The 14,794-nt window shown below is 35.5% G+C and overlaps 1 protein-coding gene across 3 annotated transcripts in view; it reads right to left on the reverse strand.

The window, feature by feature from the left end:
• Window positions 1-667: 667 nt before the first annotated feature.
• LOC123546572 (adhesion G protein-coupled receptor A3-like) overlaps window positions 668-14,794 on the reverse strand; it is a 100,011-nt gene continuing 85,884 nt past the window's right edge. For all 3 annotated transcript variants that reach the window (XM_045332981.2, XM_045332980.2, XM_045332979.2), the window contains exons 14-18: window positions 14,611-14,714; window positions 12,423-12,541; window positions 9,181-9,366; window positions 7,669-7,845; window positions 668-6,884 (exon numbers count right to left, since the gene is read on the reverse strand). In XM_045332981.2, coding sequence (XP_045188916.2) covers window positions 4,601-6,884; window positions 7,669-7,845; window positions 9,181-9,366; window positions 12,423-12,541; window positions 14,611-14,714 — 2,870 coding nt within the window. In that variant the 3' untranslated portion in view covers window positions 668-4,600. The remainder of the gene's footprint in view (window positions 6,885-7,668; window positions 7,846-9,180; window positions 9,367-12,422; window positions 12,542-14,610; window positions 14,715-14,794) is intronic.

Here is a 14,794-nt window from a genome sequence, read left to right on the forward strand (position 1 = left end):
ATAGTAAAATGCCATTCCAAACTAATTATTGGCGTATCATAGGGTTCACAGAGTATTATGGGGATTACAAGGAGTATCACGGGGTTCGCAGACTGAAGTATTGTGGGGTTAACAGGTAGAAGAATCATGGAGCTCACAGGCTGCAGTATTAAACTTGAATTGTGTCCATAGGACAGGGATGCCCCCACATACTGTGCCATCCTCTATATAGCAAAAACAATCAAAGGGCCAGAACTGCATAAAAATATTCACAGAAAAAAATTCCTCCCTTTATGGTCATCTGCAATCAAGGTGGTTCTTCTGTGAAAGTCTGAAGCAAATCAGACGAGCGGGCTGTTTCTTTTGTTTGAATAGGGGGCCCTGGCCCTTTAATCTATTGTTAACAGATTGAAGCTATTGTTCTCTTTTGTTTTCTTTACCGTTACCGTGGCCCTCTCTTTCTTTTCAGTTGCCCGTACGGACAGACAGCAACAATGCTATTGCCCCCCATATAAATGTGTGGGGGCATAACAAATTGTTAGGCCGATGCTTTACTGATCTTGATATACTAAGAATCTAAGGGAAGTAATATCATAGGGATAACACTGGTACAAGTCTAAAATACAGAAATATAGTAAATGACACACAAAATTCTAAAGGAAATAAATAACACAATCAAGAAAGTAAATACAAGGTATACTTTTAATAGCATTTGTTTACTACCATGTTTTTCACAATCAAATTGTCACATGCAGTATAATATACAAAGTATAAATATCTTCAACTAACACAGATTCTACAGTAATATTATCTTTACAATAAAATTTACATCTCTGTTGTGTTTTTCTCAAAAATCTAGTAATTATGTTCTGTGAATAGCAAATTATGCTCCATTTTAATAATAAAACATAAACTCTAAACAGTATTACTGTTTCACTGGAGTTATATTGAAATTAAACAGCTATTTTAGCTGCATTAATTAAACTAAAAAGATCATTTAGTTTGTAACTATTTTCATTTTTTAAGTAAATTTTTGATATGCTCTTCTGAAAAAAAAAAATGTTGTTGCTTTTTATATAAAACGAAGGGATTTAATATGAACCTATCACACCTTACATTTCAGGTGCAACTTCAAAACACACAAGTTGCTGTAATGAATAATTAAGATTTGAATCAGTTCTTATGCTTCTTTGATAAAGCTGCAAACTGTTCAGTTTTAAAGAAGTATATAAAATGTTTCCTGCCTTAAAATTGAAGTAAAACACCTCTTTAAAAGACAGAATGGTTTTGACAAAAAAAAAAGACAAATAACCTGGTTCTTCATTGTTCATGTGATGTTGAGAGCAAGACAGTGCCATAATGTATACATCAGCTGACTTAGTATGACAAGTTCTGAACAATAAATAAAGCGATACAAAGTTTCATTTAAACCCAAATCTCAGTTATATATACACACACACAGACATACTCTAATCAACTCTGATCAACATCTAAATATAAATATCAGGTTGTTACAAAGTATAAAAGAGAATGCATGTGTTCTTGGGATCTATCTTCTAATGGGATGACAGTGTTGAAACATTATCTTCTGGAAGGCTGGAAATTAGAAGAAATCATACAATAACCTAGATATGGAACTTTTGGGAAAAAGTGCATGTCTGCCATTACCGCTTCATTCATATGGCAGGGTGAATGGATATGCATTATCTAGGCATAGCATAAAGACATGTGTGTGGGAAAAACAAACTGTATTCTGTTAAGCAATACAATGTTTGTGATATGACATGTGAAACTGCCATTAGTACTGAACCTTTCTTCTTAATTTTGTTGAAATCCCATCAGTAGTTTCAGAGGAATAGTGTGACCAAATTTTTGTGACAGACAGGACAAATTCAATACATCTCCTCACATATGAAGAAACATACCCATTTTGTTGTCCCTATTGAGTCTTATAAGACGGACATCAGAGGCTTTGGCCTACCTTGTTTGATATGAGACAACATTTGCATCTAAATAAATACTTCTCAGTACCATACTGTATTTATATCCCAAACAGATTCAGTTGTATGTTGAACATTTATCTTAAACAATCAGCAGCAGATTTTACTAATTATTCACATGTTAATTTCTGAAACGTGAGTAAAAATGCAATAAGAGCCTATTAAACAAAACCTCTATGAAAAACAGTCTGATGAAATCTTATATCTAACTATTAATTTCTCTTTCAGTGTATACTTAACAGACCTAAAACATTTAAATAAAACTAGACAGTCTTTTGTGAGAGAACAAGACTAAAATATCTAGACAAGACTTATAAAAAGTATAAAAGACATAAAAAAAGTACAATCATATATATAAAAGGTCTTCATGTCTCACTTCAATTTAAAAATATGCATTAAAATAGCTCTATAAAAAACGTGAAGATCACGGGTTTCTGCATAATTTACAGAAAATCGCATCAAAATCAACTTAAAAAAGATCACTACTTAATGCCAGAGGAGAAAAAAATTTACATTTCTGTTGTATACAGCTCCTACCACTTTTTTGAAATCTAAATTTTAACAGCAAGACAACTGCGAGATATTTATCTTGTACCACTCACACAATAAAATTATTACTGACTAATAAAATTATATCAACAGAACTTTTTAGTAAGAAATGTTGCACAGCAAAATCTGCAAACACAAAGTCTCTTTTGGCTAAATATATATGGATGGAAATTCAACATTCAAGAGGTTTGTGTGATGAAACAGAAAATAAAGATCCTTGTTGTATCTTCAACTTAGAAAACTAGTACAGTGTTGCTAAAAAGGCATCACCTGGTAAAACAATGTTTCTTTGAGAAATAACAGTTAAAACACCATTGACATCCTACCACTCATTTGATGCAATTATGCTATCCCCATTCTATCTAAATGAAGGGAAAAATTCCAAACTTAAGTATTTGTGTACATTTTGGAACTGTCAAAGTTGTGCTAAAGATCATCCATGAACAGAGATCAAATGGCTCTGTAGAATGTAAATTTCCATTCTGATATAATCATTTGCAGTGTAGTACAACCTGTGAATAAAGACAACTCGTAACAAAAAATCACTTTTTACCCTACAAAGGTGATGTTTTACAATAAAAAATTAAGCTAAAAAATCCTCAGAAAAGTTGAACAAAAACTTGTAAAATATTAAAAATAGAACATTGTAAAAATCATATGAACACAGTGAAGGTTTCTTGTTTGAAGAGTAACATGTATAAAATAAGCAAATAAAGCTAGCAAGAAAGTTTTGTAGACTGCAACTCTGTAAACAATTTCTAACAATTTCTTAATTACAACCTCTTTAAAAATCTCTGTTTAAGGTAGTTCCCCATGTTTGATAACATAATTGATCAAACTTGTAAGGTTTCTATATTTCTAAAGAATGAACATAATTACATTAATATGGGAATCTGAAATTTCAAACATAGTCTAACTTTTGTTTGCTTAAACACATCACTTTGCTCCGCCTCCATATGCTGCCCATGCAAAATGGCAATATAATACATATTTTTCAACCTTGGATCAGTTGAACACAGGTGACTGATATTCTTGAACTGTACCTGTGGTTCTGTCGTTTATATTATAGTGTAGATAAGTTCAAACTTTATGGTATTAACATAAAGTTGGTTTCAACTAGTGAGGGCTCAAACTACTGATGGCACAAACAAATTTCGGCAGGCAATGCCTGCTCAGGCAAACAAAGCTGGGTTGTACTGACATACAACCAGCCTTAAGTGGATCTCTGTGATCATGGCCAATTATCTAAACCTAAATGCACTGACCAATACATATAATTCAAGCACATGATGGACAAGACATTGACAACTGCAGGAAGTTAAATTCAAATAAAGTTCTACACTGTTGAAAATTGTCTTTGTATGAAAATGTCATCCCTACTGATCCCCATGATGAAAACTTACTTGATATCAAAATGTTTCAGACAGCGGTGCCAAAACTCCAGTACATGACCTTATCTTTCAATTTGCCAAATTTCACAAGGTGAAAAATCTAGGTTTAATAAAATTTTTATTGTAGAAAAATATTAATCCAGACATGCAGAACTACCTTAAAAACAAGCCTATTTTAATGAATTTATTTAAATATATAACTATGCATGTGTACAGAGAACTTTCAACTTAACTTGAGTGAGACGTTTCTTATGCATTAAAAACATTTTTAAGTTGCCAAATGATAAAAATGAACATCATTTTATGTCTAAAATACTCTAAATAAAGACTGATTTTTTTTTAAATCCTAAAATGAATAACCATATAAAATGCAACTTTTTTTTTATATCTTAATCAGTTTTATTAACAATAAGTGCATACACAGCCTTAATGAAATTACAAACTCTGTATTTATTTCTTCAAACAACTATTTCCCCTAAAAGAATACATGTAGAATACTGCATGGCAACAAAACCAGATCTACTGGCCACATTTTCACATATTAATCAGCTTCACCATGAATTCACAGGAAATAGTTCACATGTCAAATGATAAAATATATTACAAATGTATAAAAGACATTACAAAGGAAAAGATTTTATCATAAATCTTAATTAAATATATGACACATTTTCTACAACATCACACACTTGTTTCCTTTTTGTTCTTTTTCGCTCGCTTTTCCTTCTGTAAGACCCAAATGTTGTCGAGACTGTCGTCATCATCATCATCGGAACTCGTCGATGAATCTTCACACAGTCGCGCTTTCTCTTTTTTCACAAGTTCATTATAGCTCCGAGAAGAACGCGGTACCCAGAATGCTTTGCTTGTTGGGTCTATATGTTCAGAAATGGCCATATTTGTTAACTTTTGAAGCACCCTATCAGTATAATTATGATTCACATACGCGTACGGTATCGCATTTGAAGGAGAATTATCCTTAAACTGTTTATCCCAGTCAAGAGAGCGCTGTTTTGTCATTCCACGATGTCTTGAGTGTTTATGCGAGTCATGTGATTTATGTGACTTAGTTGGTTCTGAATTATGGTCAGAGTCATTATATCTATGTTTTTTGTAGTGTATTTGACTATCAGAGTCGGGAAAAGTTCTGCGACCAGTATTATTTTCACTATCAGACATCGGTGAAAGTGGCGGCTTGTGAGTTACAAGTCCAGCATTATTTGATTCCACATGATTACCATGGGTAGAATTTACATGATTTGAATTTACATGGTTAGGATACGTATGGTTCACATTGGCACCCTGAGGTATACGTTGTTCAACTTGTTGAATGAAATTATTTTCCATTCTTTTCCGATGTTTGCTGCTATTGTCTGAGCTATAACCACCAGAATTTGTTCTGTTCCTATATGGCTGAGACGTTGGTGTTATTATATTTGTCTGAGGTTGACCATCTATTAGACCATATTGTTTATACATAGACATGTCAGGTGGACTTGAGTATCCAGACATGTAGGGAAGGTCACCTGGGCGAGGCGACCTTAATCGTTCATGGCTGTAAGAGCTACTCACTTGACTTGAACCGTCAAAATCTCCAAGACGAGCAACAGAACTGGGGCCAGATATAGTCTGATCTGGCACCTCCTTTTCTGGACTTGATGGCACTGACTGAGACACTGGCATCCCATTTCGAGGGAGTGTGTTGTTACGAGGCTGTACTGGCACAAATGCACTGGTCTGGTTACGATTACCAAGCGAAGACGAACTTGGTGTACGTGTATGATGGGGTACAATGCGTGAACTTGTATATGAAACAATACTGCAGTTTGGACTTCCGGTAAGAATTTCTGGTCTTTGATTTTGAGGTGATGCTGTTTGCTCACGTGTTGGTTGACCATACTGATGAAATGGGCCATTTGCCATGACAGCTGTATAACTTGGTGGTGACTGCTGGCGAATGGGTGAACGTGCACTTTGTGTGTCTGTGTCCATGTTTCTCCCTTGAAATTGTAAATCTAAATTTAATCCATTAGGACCATGGCCATCACTACTGTATCCATGACTTATTCCTCTTGGTCTTTCAGAGGCAGAAAAATCACTATCTGTACCATTCATATTTAAGCTTTTTGTCATTTCCTTGCTAAGTAATTTTGAATTATGCTTATTTTTCTTCTCCCAAAACTTTTTAGCAACGCCATTTTGTCTTGGATTATAAAAACTTGCTGCAGTAGCTTCATTTAAACTGTTACTTAAGGAGCCATCAACAACAGACGGTGGTTTAGACGGGACTAGATTTATTGAAGATGCTTCATCATCACTTTTCTTTACATGATTTATGTGATTTGAGTGGTTCACAACAACCGTGGAGTTCACTTTAGAAATATCAGTTCCACTGCCAGTATTAACATGTCCATTTGCTTGTGGCACTGAATTTGATGTCATTTGATTCGCATCATAAACTGCCTGCTGTTCACACAGGAAAAATCTTTTCCAACTTGACCGCGAATCTTTACGTGTCAAGCAGAAGTATATGAGGATGAATAATCCAAGAATTGCACAAAATACACCGTATAAGTAACTAAATATTATTTCCTGGTAAGGAATAGCACTAAATGGCTTGGCAACAGTTATAGCACCAAAAATCCATGTGAAGATATAAAGCAGTAGACATACAGCTAAGGCACGCAACTGTGTGATTGGGCGCCGCTCAAAATCCATTACACTTGATACTGTAGACTTCACACTCATTTCCGACGTCAAAGATTGTGTTTCTATTCTATCTTGATTTGACGTCATCTCAATGTCAGTTATGTGAAGTTCCTGTGTTTCTTCAACATTCAGTAATGGACCTGTTGAGCTACGTATTACACACGAGATACGTATGAAGAATATACAGTTCAGCAGTAAAAGAAACGCAACCGGTCCAACAAATGCTCCAAGCCCTGGCTCCCATTCAAGGAAACAACTGAAAGAAAGTTAAAAGATACTGGTCATGCAGAATGAATGGAAAGTACTTCTAACTTCATTCGCTCAAACTCAGATAACTCTTTGCTTGAACTCATCGTAAGGTCCAGGCAAATTCCCTGTATATTGTATATTGTCCAATGGATCAAACTTCCAATATCCCAAACAACTTTTGACAATCCCATCAAGTTCAAGTGAATGAGGTTCGACTTTGCATATCTATTCTAATTTCCAGATGTAAATCAGGCTAATCCTGTGGTTTTCCAATCTATCCAGGTTTTAATTCTCTTCCTGAGATTGGCATATAAATGTTAAAACAAAAATATTACATACTGACTGAGGGGAAAAGCAAATATACTTAAGAAATAACTTATAGCAAAAGAGTGTTTTAACACTATTTATGCACGATGGGCGGTTAAACGTCGGGCGTAATAATTTTACGAGGTCGTAGCCCAAGTGAAATTATTTGTAAGACGTATTACCACCCGAGGGTATAAACACAGTTTTGCTATAAATTATTTCGATGCTAATATGCCCTAAATCTAAAACTGTAGATAAAATATAGTAGGGCTCTTTCTTGGTGACAACAAAAACATGACGTCACCCATATTAACGTGACGTCATTCTAGCGTAAGTGTGTTTTAACAGAGACAAGCATATTAGAATTCTATGTAATTTAATGTTTAACAAAGTGCTTATCAACATTCTAAGATATATCAAATTAAGCCTGTAGCAACATTCCAATGTCTAATTTTATTTATTTCCATAAAGGGGAGAAAACTTACTAATCATATTCATCATAGAAGTCAAAGCTGACAGCAGCAGTTATACCACAAATAATTGTAGGCACACCCCAGGCCAGCAGATAGAAGCGTATGATTGGCTTGGGTGGTAACGGCATCGGGAAGTCCGCTGGTGGTGGTGGTGGCTTCTCAGCCTTTGTGAACTTCTTCAACATATTGCTATAAATATAGAATGCAATCTGACAATTAATTCTGATAGTTTGTCTTGAAAGTCATCAGCTGCAAATATCAAACATTTACTGCCTTTCAGTGAAGCAAACTAGATGTTACATCAATCTGGGTAAAGTGATATGCCCCCAGTTGATGATATCATTTTTACCATGACGATAAATCCTGGTATCAACTAGACCTAAAAGACAGCAACTGTTACATTATTAAATCAAATACCTTGTGAATAATTTTTGAAAAAATTGTTTTAGTACTTAAATCTAACAACATGCAGGTTATTATTGAAACAAGAATGGTATCTACACAGTATGACATCCCCATGAAAATGCTTGATAGAAATAGTCATGTTAAGTCAATTAAGGGATATAACTGAATAAAAAACAATCAGACAAAAAAGTCCCCAAAATATACGCATCTCCAGTTCATGTTGATCACATACACCAAGTTTCATTTGAATTTGATGGAAATTGTAGGAGTTAAATACATAAAAGTATGATGGACAAACATTTAAAACACTATATGCCTCCATGAATTTTTGATGTCTGGGGGAAAAATAAAATAGTTATCAAATCAATTTTGACTTAGTTATTGGCATGATGTCATGGCTGACTCATATAATAACACATTCACTCATGATGATTCTCACACAGCTCAGCTTTATGAATTTTTATCTTTACTCAAAAATGAGTTTCCTGTTGTTTTTTTATCATTAATCAACAGACTAAGTTTCACCAAACGGAGATGAATTTCGATATAGATATAATATCACAACAGTGTATTGGTTTGCTTGTATACTATGTTTTAGGAAGGGACTATTTTCACATGGTATAGATTTACATGTTCTGTTTTTTCACTTGCTGCATTTTGTCAGATTAATATCTGCATGAAGCATGAAAATATACAGAAATTAACATAATTATGAATAACGTGATTACTGATTATATCCCTAGAATAAAACCTGTATTATGCATACTAAAAGTAAATCACTGCCTTATACAAAAAGCAACAATATGTTTAACAATAACAGACAAATGAGCCGTGCCATGAGAAAACCAACATAGTGGGTTTGCGACCAGCATGGATCCAGACCAGCATGCGCATCCGCGCAGTCTGGTCAGGATCCATGCTGTTCGCTAACAGATTCTCCAATTCCAATAGGCTTTTAAAGCGAACAGCACGGATCCTGGATCCATGCTGGTCGCAAACCCACTATTTTGGTTTTCTTATGGCACGGCTCAAATTATCTATGCTCCATTTCATTTTAAATGGTTTCTAGTAATTACTGAACAATAAGGCCAAGATAAATATTTGTCTTTCACAATTTACCTTGCTGTGACTGTAAACCAAAACATTGCCACCATTGACAAATAATGCAAGACAATGCCGACAATCTGACACGCCCTCTCATGATCAGTACGTTTTATACCCATGGTGAAGCCAATGATCAGCAGTAAAACACTAACACAGATGTTGATGACAGAGTGCTTCATCTTCCGTGGTATATTCAGAAATCTGAAATACAACGATTATGTATATCAGTAAGGTAAGCTTAACATAATACTGAGCAATCTTAGTTTTAAAAAATATGGAAATTACTGTTATACTAGAGCTTGTCTTATGCACAAGATACGGTTTCGAAATTTGCTTTTGTTCATTCCATGCCTAGATGTGGTGCACAGTCGCCATGACGGTTCTGTGACTAAGTCATGCCTAGGTGAGGTATATAGTCGCCATGATGGTTCCGTGACTAAGTCATGCCTAGGTGAGGTACACAGTCGCCATGACGGTTCCGTGACTAAGTCATGCCTAGGTGAGGTACACAGTCGCCATGACGGTTCCGTGACTAAGTCATGCCTAGGTGAGGTACACTGCCACCATGACGGTTCCGTGACTAATTCATGCTTAGGTGAGGTACACAGTCGCTATGATGGTTCCGTGACTAATTCATGCCTAGGTGAGGTACACAGTTGCCATGATGATTCCGTGACTAAGTCATGCCTAGATGAGGTACACAGTCGCCATGATGGTTCCGTGACTAAGTCATGCCTAGATGAGGCACACAGTCCCCATGATGGTTCCGTGACTAAGTCATGCCTAGGTGAGGTACACAGTCGCCATGACGGTTCCGTGACTAAGTCATGCCTAGGTGAGGTACACAGTCGCCATGACGGTTCCGTGACTAAGTCATGCCTAGGTGAGGTACACTGCCGCCATGACGGTTCCGTGACTAATTCATGCTTAGGTGAGGTACACAGTCGCTATGATGGTTCCGTGACTAATTCATGCCTAGGTGAGGTACACAGTTGCCATGATGATTCCGTGACTAAGTCATGCCTAGATGAGGTACACAGTTGCCATGATGATTCCGTGACTAGGTCATGCCTAGATGAGGTATACAGTCGCTATGATGGTTCCGTGACTAAATCATGCCTAGATGAGGCACACAGTCGCCATGATGGTTCCGTGACTAAATCATGCCTAGATGAGGTATACAGTCACCATGATGGTGCCGTGACAAAGTAAGGCAATAGGTGACCACGACGATTAAGTGATTCCAAAACTTAATAGTAACAATGACAATTTCATGCCTATGCGAGGCAAATGGTCTCCATGATGTGTCTTATGGTTACTAAGAAAATTCCATGCTTAGATAAGATAATTTCATAGTAAAGATAAGATAATTTCATAATAATGATTTCATGCCTTGCTGAGGCAAAAAGTCACCACGACAATTCCATGCAAAGGCTTTGCCTTTGTCGGGCAAATGGTCAATATGGCAATTCTATGCCTAGATTAGGAAATTGTAACCATGATGTTTTCATGCCTTTGTGGGGCAAATGGTCACTATGGTAATTCCATGCCTAGATTAGAAAACTGGTAACCATGATGTTTTCATGCCTCTGTGGGGCAAATGATAAAAATGACAAGTCCATGTCTAAGTAAGGCAAATTGTAACCATGATGCTTCCATTTCTTCATGGGGCAAATATTCACCAGGGCAATTCCATGCCTAGGTAGAATAATTTCACTAAATTGATTTTATGTCCATATGAGGCAAATTGTCACCATGATGATTCCATAAATCGTCACCAACATTTTACAAAGACACTACACCTAAAGACCTTCATCCGTACCCTGTGCTTGTATAGAACTGCAAATCAAGCAACATCAACAAGTTTACTTACCTTATATCTTATTTTTGAAATAACAGTTGCAAACAAGAGCACCGCCTTGCGGGTGCTGACGCTCATCTGATTTTTTTTGTGTAATAGAAATATTGTCCTACCCATGATTTTCTAAGTCTAAAAAGGGCCATCATTCTTGCAAAAAGCAGGATAGAGTTATGTTTCTTGATGTACAGTGTCCACTTATGATGGTGAAAAACTGTTGCAAGTTTTAAAGCAATAGCTTTGATAGTTTATGAGAAAAGTTGACTTAAACATAATACTCAACCAAGAAAATGATTTTCTAAGTCCAAAAGGGGCAATAATTATTGCAAAAAGCAGGATGGAGTTACGCTGCTTGCTGTACAGGGTCAGCTTATGATGGTGAACAAGTGCTGCAAGTTTCAAAGCAATAGCTTTGATAGTTTAAGAGAAAAAGTTGACCTAAACATAAAACTTAACCAAGAAATCTGATATTTTCTAAGTCCAAAAGGGGCCATAAATCTAGCAAAAAGCAGGATGGAGTTATGTTTCTTGCTGTACAGGGTCAACTTATGATGGTGAACAAGTGTTGCAAGTTTTAAAGCAATAGCTTTGATAGTTTAGGATAAAAGCTGACCTAAACATAAAACTTAACCAAGAAAACTGATTTTCTAAGTCCAAAAGGGGCAATAAATCTTGCAAAAAGCAAGATGGAGTTATGTTTCTTGATGTACAGGGTCTGCTTATGATGGTGAACAAGTATTCCAAGTTTCAAAGCAATAGCTTTGATAGTTTGGGAGAAAAGTTGACCTAAACATAAAACTTAACCAAGAAATCTGATATTTTCTAAGTACAAAAGGGGCCATAAATCTTGCAAAAAGCAAGATGGAGTTATGTTTCTTGCTATACAGGGTCAGCTTATGATGGTGAACATGTATTCCAAGTTTCAAAGCAATAGCTTTGATAGTTTAGGAGAAAAGCTGACCTAAACATAAAACTTAACCAGGCAACGCCGACGCCGACGCCGACGCCGACAACCGCTCAAGTGATGACAATAACTCATCATTTTTTTTCAAAAAATCAGATGAGCTAAAAAGTAGCTAACCCAAAATAATTTAAACTGAGGTACATCAAATGCATATATATATAATTCTTTTAAAATTGAACCTACCTGAAACATTGTTATTTCATACATTTAAAAAATCTAATTATTTGAAATGTGACTACTTAGTAAATCTTAAAGAACCCACTTACTTCAAAATCATTATTTTTGCAAATGTTTAAGAATCTACTTCCTTGAACCATGATTATTTTGTAAATATAAAAGAATCCATATTTCTTTGAAATATACTTGTTTTGTAAATATTCGAGAATATATTTTCTTGAACCATGTAAATATTAAAGAATCTACCAAAATACTTACTTGAAACATGAGACATAAGTGATGATTACAGCCATGAGACAGAGCAGACATATACAACTTCCTATATAGACAACTATCTCCATCATTTGGAACATGTTAGCTCTCACTTCACTCTCGTCCTGAAATCATATACCAAACTTCTATAGAAATCTAGCAGACCAACAAACTAAATACTTGTTTTTCAGTACATGAAAAATGTTAGACTAGGACATGTTGTTACACCTTAGGCCAAACAAAAACAGTTGCAAGTTCCTATGAAGTTTGGTGCAGGGCAACATTATTTCTTATTGCAGCTACGTAAAATTCATTATCAATCCGTTCTAAATCTATTTAATTTTTATTGTGCAACGTCATTTCTTAACTTTTAGCCTACTGGCGGCAAGTGATTATGCCTCTGCGACCAGTGCAGACCAAGATTAGTGGTCTGCACTGGTTGCAACATGGTCTGCACTGTTTGCTATTCAGTCAGGAAATTTTCAGTGAACACCAATTTGAATAATAAGTGGTGTTGCCTAAACTGAATGATGGACAAGTCCATTATAAACATTTAGAATGGTAAGGGTTAAGTTACCCATGCGTTCCACAAAGCCAATCATTCATTAAATAGTCCAAAGCCATGCATGTGAAACTTATATTAATTGTAAACACCCTTTACAAAAGAACATAGTGTAAACTTCAAGTATCATTTAAAATTTGATTTTTCATTAAGATAAAAGAAGAGTGTTTATCTAAGTTATGACTTAAGTATATAGACTGGGGTTTAACATGTATAGTTATCTTAGAAAATAGCACTTAACAACCTAAATACCTCATGAAAAAAATCACATAGAATAGCAAAATAAAGACAAGAGGTGAAAATATACCTAAATCACCCACCTAAGGTTAGTAACTGAGAGTAATGTTCACACCATAAAAGCTCCTTGTTGAAACCCTGTATCTTTCTTTTAAGCTTCCCCTGCCTAACTGAAAGCCCATTTTGCAGCCGTAAATTTAAACTCAGTGATCTTGATTTACAAGAAAGAGCTAAGCAAGAACACTGTACCTTCATACTTTCTAAGTCTACCCTGTGTAACCCTATGCAAAACACTGACAGATGCAGTTGCCCTAAACTGACCCCACTGACCCCAGGGGAAAGGGGATGAAGGGACCAAGATGGCAGAACTAGATGCAAAGGCTCTTATCTCGTAAGTCTTGCATAACTGGAGAAGTAAGACCAAACTAGCCAGTACTACTTATAAGATAAGTATAACTATCTAGCTGTAGAAAACCTTCAAAATCTTCAAACTGCAAACTGCTAAGCCTCAAGAGCAGGACAAAAATCAGCGAATATTTGATTAAGAGTGAGAAGTGTCATAAAAGATTCTGCCAAGCAAATTATGTTGGGAGTTTGTGCAGTAGTTTCAAGGAAAAAGTCATTCAGATCTAAAAGTTAACAACAGACTGTACAGAACAATTATAAAAGCTCACGTGTGTTTGGGTCAGGTGAGCTTAGCATACATAAAAACTAAGAATCAAGGAGTAATGAACATAACTGGAAAATACATGCACAGTGAAAGAGAGATAATTTTTACCTTTACCCTGCTAATGTTTCTAAAACGGGACTGGTCCATCGTTCAATTTGGGCAATACCATTTATTATTTGAAGGGGTGTTCACTGAAAATTTACTCACTGAAATGTGAACAGTGCAGACCATGATCAGACTGCATGGATGTGCAGGCTGATCTTGGTCTGCACTGGTCATAAAGGCAAAAATAACTTGCTGCCAGCAGGCTAAAGGTTAAGATAATCCAAATGTACAGCTCCTAATGATATTACATTGTACTTTATTGAAAGAGATTCTTCAGAGAAAGCTAAGAAAGTGGAATTATAAAAGCTGACTTAAAGATAACATGTCAACATTTAAGACACAAAGATGATCACATACAACAGTCACTTACAGAACACAGAAGACTATTCTGCTTCAAGCATAGATAAATCTGTTTAAATGATCAAAAAAGAAGTTGTCACTGCTATAGAACAAACCTTAAAGATCACATATCAATATTTAACAGACTGTTTTACTTACAGTAATGCAAGTAATTCAACTTCATGTAAAACAAAAATTAAAGATGATTCCAACAGCTTATTTGGAAGGTAAAGAACAAAGCTTGAAAATACATTTAACAGAGTATAGCAAAGTGGTTATACCTCAAGTATGGCAAAAGCTGTCAGATGGTCGCAATGGACAGTTACTAATGTCTTCTTTTTGTCTACTATCAAACAACCATCTGTTCGCCAGTCTCCATATCCACCTGAAATTTGTTGTTACCATGAAAACATTTATTTGTCCCTTCAAGAAGCTATTGATAGTTATATTACTTAGACTTATTAA

Source organism: Mercenaria mercenaria, chromosome 9 (assembly GCF_021730395.1).
Source record: "Mercenaria mercenaria strain notata chromosome 9, MADL_Memer_1, whole genome shotgun sequence".
Lineage (NCBI taxonomy): Eukaryota > Metazoa > Mollusca > Bivalvia > Venerida > Veneridae > Mercenaria > Mercenaria mercenaria.